The sequence below is a fragment of the Plodia interpunctella genome, chromosome 9 (genome assembly GCF_027563975.2).
Source record: "Plodia interpunctella isolate USDA-ARS_2022_Savannah chromosome 9, ilPloInte3.2, whole genome shotgun sequence".
Classification (NCBI taxonomy): Eukaryota; Metazoa; Arthropoda; class Insecta; order Lepidoptera; family Pyralidae; genus Plodia; species Plodia interpunctella.
In genome coordinates, this window is record NC_071302.1 from 5,254,971 (window position 1) to 5,268,798 (window position 13,828).

Consider the following 13,828-nt stretch of genomic DNA (forward strand, 5'->3'; position numbering starts at 1 on the left):
TGTACTTTTATGATAATCATAAATCGAAGATTTTTGCAATTTCTTTTTGTAATTTTTTAACGTTTTATTACTTACCTTTCTAAATATGTTTTTTCTATAGCTGATTGACAGACCACACAGTAGAAATTACTTACATTATAGATTTATATAGGTTCATTTGCACTAAAAGCGGATTTTCCGTCACTTCCATAGAAATGGGACTTTTATGTGCAAACCATGTTGCAGTCAAAAGCTAGTTAGTAGGAAAATATATATTTAATTACTAAAAATAATGGGATACCTAGATGTAATCATGCATATTTATTTCATAATCTTTGAATATATTCCTCGGTAATAATTTTCATATCTGTATCTTTTTGATCACTTGCAATAAGTATTGCTTGTGAAAATAAATGTTTGTTTGATACCCACCCAATAAAATACTTCCCCGCGTAACGTAAAATATTCTGTATTCGATCCTTGGCATGCCTCTGTGAAGTGATAAATCCACAGACAATAAAGAACCGTCAAGCACGTAGCAAATATTTTATTAACATTCTACCTATGTGAAAAGGCTGATACATTGAAACAATAACGAAAAGATAATTGTAACAATATATTTTTATATACACAGAAGCATTATAATGTGGGGAGAGGCAGTAAAAGGAGCGGTAACAAAACCGCTGTTTTAACTCCATTGCTTCGTTTCAGTGCTTCTAATTCGCTAACGTCTGGAGGTTCGTCGAAATCGCCTATGTCATTGTACTGCATCTCCTCGAATTTCCCGGACAGAGCTGAAACAGAAGACCTAGTAAAATTCTAATTTTAGAAGATCTTACCCGCGAAAATGTGAATAACATTAGTTGTATAGAAATGGCGGTGTGTTATAATTTTCAAATGAATATGTTAAATTAAATGTATGTGAAATAGATCTGAATTAGTTATCACTCTCAATAAACAAGTGTATAATACACAGTAATATGCCAATGTAAATTTAAGGATGCGGATGTGAGATTGTATTCTAACTGTGTCTGAAAACATTTATTTGTTGTGGTACATACAAAATGTACCACTAATACTTAAAATATGTAGCTGTATAATATTTATACAATATTTTAATTCAAGTAGGTGCTATAATCTGTAATTTTATAAGTTTAAAAAATTCAATGCACATAATATTTAATTGAGTTATAATATCCTTTCAACATCCCTTCTTGTAATACCTAATTGTAATTGTTAAACATACCTAATTCTTAAATGTCTATTATCTTACCTAATACAGGGTAACCTAAATATACTTCTAGCGCGTTGCTATCTACTAGCTTTATTTTAACGATATGCTTTCTGTACATACCCAAATATTCGGTTACACGGCATACCCATTAACTTAGCCCGTATACGGAGAAAGCGTTCCTTATGTTTCACTTCATTTTACCGCGTTCGTTAACCCCAAATGGTCTACAGTTTCCGATTTAAACCCATTTATTGCTACGCTCGGAAACGGAAAAATTAAAAGTTACGATTGCTATAAATTAATATGAATTACAAGTTATTTGTATGTGCAAATATTTATTTAATAACATACGTGGAATAATGTAGTGTGTGGTAAAAATAGCTTCATAGCTTTTACAGTTAATCAAGTGCACTTCACACGCTAAACTTTCATTCATTCCGCTCAAGGTGGGCGTCGTTATAATAGTAATTTACATAATGTATTGATTTTCTAAACTAGCAACTAAGATCGTAAGGAATTGCTGATATTTCCATTGATCACATACTGAACACAACAGAATCGTTGCAAATAAAAAGTGGAAATAATTAAGTAAGTACAAGGACAGTTTCTACTATTAGAATTGATCAAAGTGGTTACTGAAAAAATGTTTGTGATTACCACAACACGTTCACTCTTTCATCTTAGCAAGCTCTTTCGCTTTCGGGCTTGTGATACCGCAAAGCCCGGGGTTAGTGTAAAAAAATAACCTTAAGAACTTGACGATTCGGTTGTGATATTATAACTTACTGACACCTGCCTGACATCAACCATTCTAGTGTTGTCTGTATGTCGCCTCGTATGACATCTATGTGATATGAAGTGGTTCTAATTCTAGAGCGAAACCACACGCCACAACGCGTTGAGAGCCTTTTACAAGTGCCACTAGCATCGCGCTATAGCGATTTTGCGGCGATCGGGGGCTCCTGTTTAATTTGAGTCTCTTTCGGCATTTCTGTTCTATTGTCGTTCAGAAATGCTGGTAGCTTGAAGCTTTTTGCGAAATATTATATAATTTTAAATTTGACCTGAAGAAGTGCCTGAAGGACTTTCATCGCTAAGGTTTTTTCGCTTTGATAAATGTCGGCATTAGACTGTTACATAAATATTTTACTATTACAAATAAATTAAAGAAATACTTACAATATAATTTGATGGTGCCATCTGTATCTCCGAGGGAGTTTTTTGATATGCAACTGTAGGTCCCAAAGGTCGACCTTCCAACCTTCCTAATCTTGAGCTTCATATCGACCTCGTAGCCTCGCTCCACAGATGTGATCTCGAACCTTTTGTCCGCTGTATCAAAAAGAAACTTTACCAGACGAATTCTATACATACAAAACATTTTCTCTACTCTTTGAACAAGTCATTCAACGTCAAATTTCGGATACCAATTACTGTAAAGAACCAGTCATTGAATATGTTTTTAAAGCTAATCTGTACATATTTTTATTCCTAATAGTATCTTTACTCATTGCGACGCGGTATATATATTTTTTATTTGAGAATAAGTCCGCCATTGTATATTTACCTTCTTGTTATGTAATGTACTTTTAACATGTGTAAGATATTACAAACAAACAAACGTTTTATTCAGGTATAAATGCATAATTTGATTCTTTTTATCTATTGTGTTATTACTAACACAAGTGTCAGTTTTTATTTTATTTAAATTGATATATTATACGCGACACGTACAAAAAGTACTAAAATAAAGCAAGGGGACATGGTACACAATATAAAAAAGAAGTTGATTATTTAATAAACTTTTTCAAATTCATATGCTATTATTAATCATTTCATATTGAAGTGGGGAACAGCGCAGTGGTAAAGTCCTTGCCTCTGAATCGAGAGGTCCCGGGTTCCGGGCTAGCTCAAACTGTGATTTGTCTATTCATTTATTCATATATTTTACGACTTAGTCTCCAAGTGACTACAGCCATACAATATCCATTGAGGTTCGTACACTAGTCGCGTCGCCGATGTTTGAATCGCGTCGCAGTGTTGTGCGAGATGATGACAATGAATTAATATTTACTTACATTGTGATATGATTTGATCGTTTATCGTCCAATAGTTGATGGATCTAGGGAACGCTTCAGAATGGCAGTCTAGATGAACACTTTCGCCCTCTTTCGCTCCCACTAGTTGATTCTGTATTGTCATAATAGGTGGAACTGTAAACAAAATACTTAATATTACAAATTACTATATTACAAACAACGTAGACGTCATACCAATTAGAGCCATGCAAAGGGGCATCAGCTATGCTTCGTTACGTAGACTCCGTTCCTATAGCTTTTGACACTGATGTGCGTTGATGTCCATCGAAACTCCATATAACATGTCTGTCGACGAACGTCATAACGACAGAGAGAAATTGAGAAATGAGGCATGGCTCTTACAGATTCAGAATACAGAAAAAAAATCTAAGTTTAACATCCATTAACTCAAAACAGCCTCTAGCCATTTCTCTATTATGAACAATATCAACACCACTCAATACTGTTATTGAACAGTATTTAACATAAATAATAGTAATACATTGAATGGTTTTAAGAATTCGATGAAGTTACACATAAATCGATTGTCGAAACTGCAACTTCATGTTCTGCCTAAGACTTCTTTAAGTTACTATACTACAAACGATGACTTCTGTGAGTTACCACAAATATTGAAACCCGTTCTGAAAGCGTTTTAAAGTTTTGAAGTTGAGTTGCAGTTTTGTTGCAGTGCTTCTTCGGAAACCTAGTACAGGCGCCAGTTCGCCACAATAATTATACTTGCTTTCATTATTTATTATGATTTTTATTGTGGATAAATAAATATTATTATTTATCATCATCATTATGCTAAACCAGTTACAATTGCGCTCCTGTCTGTGTCGGACTAGATAAGGCAACATAAGAATGCTTCACACGTACACACTTATAAGCATTACAGAGGACTAAAGTTCAGCTGTCTTGTTTAGAACATGATGTAAAATCCCTGTTCTCAACTGCATATGCCAAGTGAAAACTAGTTCAGAATCCACTCGAAAAACTTTGTGAACTTCTAACGTCTTGAGCATTTTCCGTGGGGGAACTTTGTGTTACCTGCTTATAGAGAGTAACTTCTTGAGTGCATTGTGTACTGAAATAGATAAGTAATTGGTAAACAACCAACAAATAAGCAGAGTTTATTATTATAGTAAAGCTGGCTTATGTTGGTTATTTTGATTAAAATTATTTCACTGTCTTTTTCAAAAACCTATATCTTCTCAAAAGTTGAAAAATCACTTTGCTTAAGAATTTGAATCGAAAATATCTTTCGTGTATCACTTAAAAGTTCGGATTGCCATGACATCTGCCAACAAACTGATCGCAAATTTCAGATCAACCGTTCGGAGATGCTTCAAAATTGAATTACTAGATTCTACGAAAACAAAAATGTATAGCAAGTTAAATAAAAGCTTTTAATCTATGTCAAAAATTTTATATATGATTACTAATAAATCGCATTCAGAAATTAGGGCACATATTTGGAACAGGAAAATTTGCTTGTACTTCATATTATTTGATATTTCCTCTAAGAAACTAATGAATAGTTGTTGAGGAAGTTGTTGGATTATTAAACTTGTTAGCTGAAAATGAAAGTATATTTTGTGTCCTGAATAGGCAATTGAAGATTCAAGCATTTGGTGTTTAGCTGATAAACTAAGATTAGTGGGACAAGGGTCGACGGATGATGAATCAAAGATTTGTAATAATTTCGTAATAGCCTGCCGAAACTCAACAAATCAATGGAAAAAAATTATAAATTAATGTAAGAAACGCGGTTCTTGTCAGTGGAATATTTTCCATTTTACTTCATCGATTTTACCTCCACATTATACGATAGATTATCTTTTACGACTTTCCATCTTCTATCTTATTTTATTTATTTATTCTATTATATTTTTCGTATAGTTGTCGTGTCGTATAAGGTGGCCTAACATCTCCTTGTCTCTATTGCTTTGAAGAGCGCTTCTCATACTTTTTTAAAATTATTCAAACGGTAACAGTAATTTTATTGTTATAAAGCAAAAATGATAAAAGTCATAGGAACTATAAAGTAGAAAGTTCTTACGCTTGAATTGAACAGGAATATATATGTTGCAATATGATATCAATGTTTTAAGAAAATATGAAAAGAATATGCATGAGAAAAATAGGGAAAATATCGAACTCGACTGTAAATAAGAACTGAAATATATAAAACTATAAATGAGAACATAAACAAATACGTATATGAAGGAAAACTAAACCCTATATTTATGACTGAAAAAGTTTTCATTCCTTTTTATATAACGTTTTAATATTCAATAGAATAAATTTAAAGCTAAATTAATTTTAGTTTAGCTCAGTTTGGACGAGTTGGGTTTACACAGACATAACCGCACGTTAGATACTGCATATTATCAAAATGTTAAAAATGTACGAATTACCTTTTCATTTGACTGAAATATTCCCATTTATACGACTCATAAGCGTTATAGATTTTTTCCAGTTAAATATGAAGTAGTACTTACTATATAGTATGTTTAATACAAAATGTAAAAATACGAATACCAATATATGTACCCATGTTTAATAGTATTTTTAGATTTTGTCGACGCGATTGTTTCAAGTGTTAGTCGAAAAATATGACATTTTTATTTTGAGTAGAAATTAGACCTCACAGGAACTTTTTCGCGTCATTTTCTGGATTGAATAATATTTTCTCAATGCTAAGTTATGTCGAAATTTATTACTTACTTCTAGTAGAACTTGACGATTTAAGAAAATATTCGACACTAAGATATACGGATAACGATAAGATATGCAGTATCTAGCTTATTACACCTATGGTTATTCCAATCTATTACTCAGGTGAATACAAGTTTATGATTTCATTGAGATGAAAATTTATGCCAGTCTGAACAGCGCTTTGTCTCGTGGTTGATTTATTCATTACCGCAGTCTCTTTTTTATAAGTGCTTTTGACAGGGCATAAAATATTGCGAGTGAGTTCTTCTGTTTTTTGAGTGATTGATTGATAGCGGTACACAATATGGATTTTAATGTGTGCTGCCCACAGAAACCAAATTTGCTTTTTTGTTTAGTTTTTAAATCCCCGACAATAGTTAGAATAAAAGTTACAAGTTTAACGTTTGTGTTTTTCGTTGAGTACAGTACTCAACATAGTGTTTTAAACACTTTTTTGGCCAATTTTCTGCACATAACTTTATATAATTTACAGTTGGTCTTTCTCAAAACAAAACTCTTTAATTTTACTTAAGTGGATATAAAGTTGTAAATAAATATCTGGTATAAATTTTAATATGAACGCTAATGCCTTTATGTCGCCCTATCGCAAATTTAATATGCAGTTTATGCAAATGTGGCTAAGTAAACGCTGCTATTATGTTTTTAAGGATTTTTTAAATTTAAGTACCTATATATTCTTATTTTCCGTGTTAAATAGAGCAATTGCCAAGTTGTATGGTTAAGCTTATATGGCGAATGATCGAGGACTTGTCATATTAATATTACATAGAAACTTCCCCTTTTTTTTCAAAATAAATGATTTGAGTTTGTGATGATTTGAACAAATTCTTATACCTACTGGAGGAAAGTACAAAAACGTAGGAATCCTTTTTTGGGTAGGACTAAAATATTATTATATAAAATTAAAATATAGGATTTTAAAAAAAATCATGAATTAATATGTATGACATGTATGATATTGCTTTCATATAATGAATCCTTCGGGTAACGGGTACTAATGAAGAATAATTGAATATTTCACTTAAAATATTTAACACGCAATAGAATATTGCAAAAGAATTAAATACAGTAATTTTGATTACTCCCGCGGCCCAAGGAACCCAAAAGGGATCTTGGTCTACAGCTTTAGATGACGCCATTTTTTATTTTAAAAATAGTTTTCAAATCTCTTATCTCAAACTTTCAATTAGATTAGTGTTCATAAAAGTCGCATTGAATTTCAGTAGTCAAATAACTTACACTAGGATGGTCTATTAAAAGCGGCTGAAAAGTTTTGAAGCTAATTTTGTAGTAACACTTTTTATCAGAATAATATTTTTTAGTTGACTGCATATATTTAGTAATGTTTCAACTGCTTGAGCTATTAAAGCCTTTTTAAAACATGTATTTCTTGACCTGGCACAAGATTGCTGGTTTGATATCATCTAGAGATATGTGTGACAAGTGCCAAGTGGAGAGGAAATAATATGATGGCGGACCTTGGGCTTAAATGCTTAGCAGCTAATGAAGCAAACAGAAAAATGTTCAGATGAATGAAAGAGATACGAGGAAATCTTGTTAAAAAAGAACCAAATCCTGAACAGTAAGATGTGAAACTTAAGTTTCGCAGTAATTGCGCTGCGGAATCACTAATGTAAAATCTTCTGTCGTTAGCACTAACGAACCTTTTATATCCGGCTATTTGCTGGCTTTGTCCGTGTCTTGTTTAAGACAGCAGAATACGAAATGAATCTGTGATAGTCCGCGAATGAAGAAGAGTTAGTATCATCGTTTTTTCTCTTGAATAGTTGGTAAAATATATCAAAGTAATTTAACATAACGCCATAAACCTAGAACAAGCCTAGCGCCAATAAACATAGAACAGCTAATTTTTCGTTAATAAAAACCTTCGTCTCATTCAGCCACAGGAAGACGGATAGGTAATGTGCCTCCAGAAGATTCTAACCCAAATATAAGTATAAAACCCCGAAGCGGATCTTGGTCTCCGAAACAAGAGTGTGTCAGAGCCATCTCCAGCTAGCTTCCAACAGCATCTGTTCAGTGACAAAATGACCCATGCTTCAAAGAAAATATTTCATTTTGTACTTACAATGTACAACGAGCATGACTCGCTTGCTGACTGATGGAGGGACACCATTGCTGGCGATGCAGAGGTAAGCCCCCATGTGCAGTCTGGACACCTTCACCAGGTGTACCACTGCGCCATTCACTGACGAATCTGGCAAGAATGATAACATTTAAGTATTAGGTATGGGTATACAATATGGGTATACATACAAGTACGTAGCTTACTCTATTTTATATTTATGTATTCCCTATTAATTGTGCATTTGATATTATAATGTGGTAAATATAGAACATTAATAGCTTTTATTTAGTAGAAAAAATAACAGCATAGTGAAAATAGGCTGTTATGCGAAATAGTTTTATCCAAAAATAACATGTTATTGTGCTACTTATGTTTATTTGTGTTTGCCCAAAATATTTGCCAATCAAAATTGAATCCAACCTACACGGAAGTATTACAGTAACCCGTATTTTGTTTGCTTAACCCTTCCGCGCGAACCTTTTCAGATTTGTCCCGTGACGTTTGAGAGCCGCTTGTTAACCGCAGTGCAAATCAAACTCAACTTTGAATAGCACTTCCCATCTCACGAAAATGTAACAGGGGATTTGCGGGATAACCTTATGACGTTTCTTGCTTTGTATACTGAAGTTGATTAAGGGTTGGGGAATAGGAGTACAAATGCTTGTGGCCAGAAGAATTAATTTAATTACGTTTTGAAAGTATTATTCCGTAAATAAGTGATTATTCCGCTTACATCATTTGTACCTTGAGAAAAGAATTAGTTATTTTATTAAAAGTTCTTGCGTAATAAGATTGATTTCATGGTTTATCTCATCTGTCAGTCTGTCTATCAGAATCTATTTTTTTAGAGAAAGGCGTTGATATTATTAGCCATTTATGTTCCAGTACTGGATAATGGCCTCTCTTTTTCTTCGACAATGTTCGATCCAGTGTTATATCGCGCCATCCTTTAGTTCGTATGTACTTACTATAAGTGGCATGTTGTCATACAAGGCGACTAAGGGACGCACAGACTTGACAGATGATATTCAACAACCGCATTCGCAAAAAGGCAGGCAACCGGTTGTAAAATCACAGAAAAATGTTCAAAATTCTAAGATTACTTTTTACGTTGATCACACATCGCAGCCCTAGGTGGAAAGATAGGGAAAGTACTTACTATGAGTATCACTAAAGTTAGTGGTGGGCAGCAGGTCGCCGGCCTCCTTGCGCCACACTACGGCGGGCGTGGGCACCCCGTGCGCGGCGCAGCGCAGGGTTACATTGGCACCTTCCCTGGCGACTTGGTCGCTGCTCGTTGGGTAGTCCAGGATGTCTGGCGGCACTGAATAAAAACATATTATTGTTTATATTTAATTTAATAAATTATATTTTTCACTTCATAAAATACAAATAAGAGTGTAGGCCAGAAAGTAGGCAATGTAGGAAAGAAGATGGTAGTGACAACCCTGGTGCTGCAGGCGTCGCGGTAACCTCTTTCCTTAAGACTTAAACCTACTTAATAGTGTAAAAAAGATCCGATAAAAAGAAACATTTTCATGTAGTTATCACCACGATAGAAATTCCGAAATGCCTCAGTCCTGACTACAAGAACGAGGCCGATCTATTATCGATTGAGATACAAATATTGTCGAAGGACTTCTTTGGTGGTGCGGACTAAATACAAAGTAATTATTCCAATAATACTACTCAATAATATGTTTAAAGTATTTCTAATCTAACTAATAGCAGAAATACCTACCTAATATACTTATTACAACAAAGATAAATGTGACAAACAATTGTATTATTCAAAACTACTACGATAAATTAGTAATTAACACAAAACATGGTCAACACACAATTAGCCAAAGTTAAATGGAGGTGTTAGGGACAGATAGAGAGAATAATAATGACCTAAAACGTCTCTGTAAGCTGTCTAGCTTTAATAAGGTCTGTGTTTAGTTGACATAAGTGTTATGTAGCATCCTCTGTCAGAGTTGAGAGGATCTAAATATGAGGGTCTTTGTACCAGTGATTTGTGATAATAGTCTACATAAGTACAAAATTCATCATCTTTATGATTTGAAAGACTTTACATTGATAAACACATCTACAAATTAATAGAAAATGGCAATACTTTTAATTATATTTTTAAACTTGTTCAAACCAAATAAAAATCGATTTATTGGATTTTTAACAAACTTTAAATTATCTTAAAATGATCCAGCTGCATTATTTCGTTAAATATTTTTATAACATGTGGAAGAATCAGACGCGTCACTTATTATGGGTCACTGACATGCGGTTTAATAGGGGACGGTATTGTATATAAATATATGGTAAGCATTATATACCTATCCAAATGGCTTTTCACTGGGTCTTTGTTAAGCTGACATGTACCAGCCTCTGTCTGACTGCGTCGGTTACTGTGAGTCACTGATATACGATGAATCTTAATTTAAAGAGGTCTTTGTTATTTAATCTAGAAACCCGGCCCGTCTGCGTATTAGGTCTATATACTTTGGGGAATAAATTGTCGATATAACAGTAAAAAAATGCATCAAAACCTGTCGCGCATGGTGTAATAAGAAAACTTAGGAACAAATAGACGCAAAGGGCGACTTTGTTTTATAATTGTAGTGATAGTGATATATTACTACCTACGACGTCCAGATAAGCCGTTTGGCTTTTCATAGGGTCTGTGTTGAGTTGACACATGTACCAGCCCCTGTCTGACTGCCGCACGTCGTGGATGTGGAGAAACCAGACGCGTCGGTCGCTGTGCGTCACTGATATGCGATGATTCTTGGTGATCACGTGTGTGGCGATGGTCAGGATCGTCTGCGTGTCCACGCGTAGCCACGCCACCTGTTTTTCAAAATAAGTTTACTTTTAAAACATCTGTCACTACTAGTAGCTCGGTTGATTGACAATGATAAAGGCTGATTGGTCAAGAGGTGTACAACTAACATTATTACTTAGACCAGTAAATTTTTTTATTTTATATCAAACGAATTAAAATAACTTCTTTTTTTAACTATAATACAATTTGAGAATATAAAGGCTACTGTTTGACGGTATTTCTTAACACAATTAGTGTTTGATCTTAATCAATAATCTTTTAGAGAAAAAAATTCTAAAATTATAAAATTCGCAGTATAGCAACTAAAAGCATTTTCATCCAGTTTTCTATTTTATAAATTCAGAATAACATTGTGGAATTTGCTAGCTTTTCCTTTTTTATTAAAATATAATTTAATTCCTGCGAAGCTTTTGAAGTAAAGATAAATGGACTAAAATAAGTAATTAATAAAATCTAAAGACTAAGTTATTGAATAACACATTTTGTAGAATCTCGGCGAACTTTAAGAAAAACCCCCATTTTTTGTGATTCTTAATCACGTGGTAGCACATGAAAAAGTAAATAAAGTTTGTAATAGTTTTGTTTATGCCGAGAATATTACGGAAATTAACTTGGCAGCTAGTAGATCTACATACACACACTATGTGTATCCACCATATCATATTATATCAACATACTATACACTTTAAGATACTACCGATACTTATAACAACCACAATGCGTTAACTCGCGTTTCATGATAGAATCATAATCTCATAACCACATGTAATGAAGGAGACAAATTTGTTCTCGGTGGGCGGGGATTATATGTTTATATTCATAACTTAAGCTTTGGCACGAATAACTCAGTTTTAATATTAGCTGGAACGTATGATCTTATTTAATTACTTGACTTTCTTAAAATTGATTGACTTAAAAATTGTTCATAGGCAGTTAAATATTTTTTGTATGGTATGTCGATTGCTGAAAATTTATACATAATTATTATTTTCACTTGTTATGAGTACCAGTACAATATGTAACGTTATGTATGATGAATTTATGTGAAATAACAAAAAAAATATTATTATAAATAGAACGATTTGATATTTTTTGAGGCGTGTGGCTCCAGCCTGACAACGGGACCACCCTGAATCCGCGTGGAAAGCAACGACAGCATTACAAATAAAAGAGGGCTGATGTGGGACAGTTGCCAGAGAAAATCTTCAAACGATTTAGAATATATTTTCCAAGCGTGTTCTGGACTTTTAGAGGCCGATAATGTAGCCAGGAATGCGCTCAAAAGAGAGAGAGAGAGAATGAGAGAGAGCGACAAAAAATAATTTCTATACATTATACCTACTTATTTATTTTTAACCTGTGTTTTTGACTGACTCGAAGCCGCAAATAAGCACAATAGTAATTGTGTTCAGTCATTACGTGCGAATAACAAGCACGAATCGCCAGTTTCGGCACGTCATTATTTTCTGGGCCAAGGCCCGATGGGGTTCACGATACTGAGTAAACCGAAAACAATGAAACAATTTATATACTGAATCGACTTGTTAAAAATACTTATAAACTTTATTGTTAGTCACTCGATTGCTTATGGTGCGGTGATACGACGGTTAGCGGATCCTGAGATCCGACGCTCAACGGCTTAGGAGGAACCCAGTAAAAAACTTACGTGAGAAAAAGATACGTGAAGTAATTATTATTTCTATTATATGTAATGTAGAAATTAAATCTTTTCGTGCTGTTATAAAAGTTCACATTTTGGTGCAATTTTAATACAAACAAAATCTGGACTATAAAATAATATTAAAATAGCGTATCGTAACCTCGTTTTTCAAACACCTGGGAGTCGATATAGCTTTTATTACTGATATTACTTTTATAATTTCTACTTTTTACTATATCAAATTGAATTTGTATCGTATGTTTTATAGTCACACATATAACTCACTATAAATTAAGTTTTTTTCAATTTCAACATTTCATTATTTCATATAACAGTAATTCCAAGGGACACTTACTCTGTAAGATCCGAGGTCATTGACGACGCAAGTGAATACCGCCTCTCTCCCCAATGACACAGTCAAGTTGTTTAGGCTATCTTCAAAACGAGGAACATCTGAAACAATACCACAAGTTAATACTCCGCAAAATTAATTTTGCTTCCAATTTTGCGTACGAATCCTTCTGTTTCGGTCGATTGCTTGAAAAACATACACTTTGAAGTCGTTTTTGTGAACAATTGAATTAGCAAGTGAATAATGAGCAGACAAAACGGATTAGCGGATAGTAAGGAGAATATAATCCGTTTAATTTGATATCATAATTTGAATTTCTAAATCTCAAACATAAAAGCATATAATTAAATTGTATAAATACAATATGGTCGCGTTTCAACTTAACTACGGTTTTGACTTGGAATTAAATTGAAGATAATTTTATCCGGAACAGATTTTTATCTTTTTCAGATGAAAACAGATTTATATATTGAATTTTTTTTTTACAAAAATTATGGTAGATTATCATACACAACGAGATCTATAATCAGTTAGTATTGGTGTTTACAAACAAAATAAGCGCTAACAAAATTGTGGCGTAGTGAATGAGGGCGATAGCAAACTGGCGAACTGTTTGCCGGCTAATTACCAACTGAAGAAATATTTACATTGAATTTCACCATTAATTCGATCCCAGCTTAGTCCGAGATAACAAATTTGCTTGTTCATTAGCAGCTATGAAAACAACCGTAGAATTAATTCCATTATGTTCCAATTGCTTACGTTTAATTTACTCGGACACATATTAACCATTTGTTACTAGCTGCACCCTGGAAAAATGTACGGTGATTGCAGTTTCAGATTATA

The 13,828-nt window shown here is 33.4% G+C and overlaps 1 protein-coding gene across 2 annotated transcripts in view; it reads right to left on the reverse strand.

The window, feature by feature from the left end:
- Nucleotides 1-576: 576 nt before the first annotated feature.
- Nucleotides 577-13,828, reverse strand: part of LOC128672376 (lachesin-like) — a 33,962-nt gene continuing 20,710 nt past the window's right edge. For both annotated transcript variants that reach the window (XM_053749492.2, XM_053749491.1), the window contains exons 2-8: nucleotides 12,986-13,083; nucleotides 10,768-10,975; nucleotides 9,285-9,449; nucleotides 8,126-8,254; nucleotides 3,292-3,426; nucleotides 2,393-2,545; nucleotides 577-773 (exon numbers count right to left, since the gene is read on the reverse strand). In XM_053749492.2, the coding sequence (XP_053605467.1) occupies nucleotides 619-773; nucleotides 2,393-2,545; nucleotides 3,292-3,426; nucleotides 8,126-8,254; nucleotides 9,285-9,449; nucleotides 10,768-10,975; nucleotides 12,986-13,083 (1,043 nt within the window). In that variant the 3' untranslated portion in view covers nucleotides 577-618. The remainder of the gene's footprint in view (nucleotides 774-2,392; nucleotides 2,546-3,291; nucleotides 3,427-8,125; nucleotides 8,255-9,284; nucleotides 9,450-10,767; nucleotides 10,976-12,985; nucleotides 13,084-13,828) is intronic.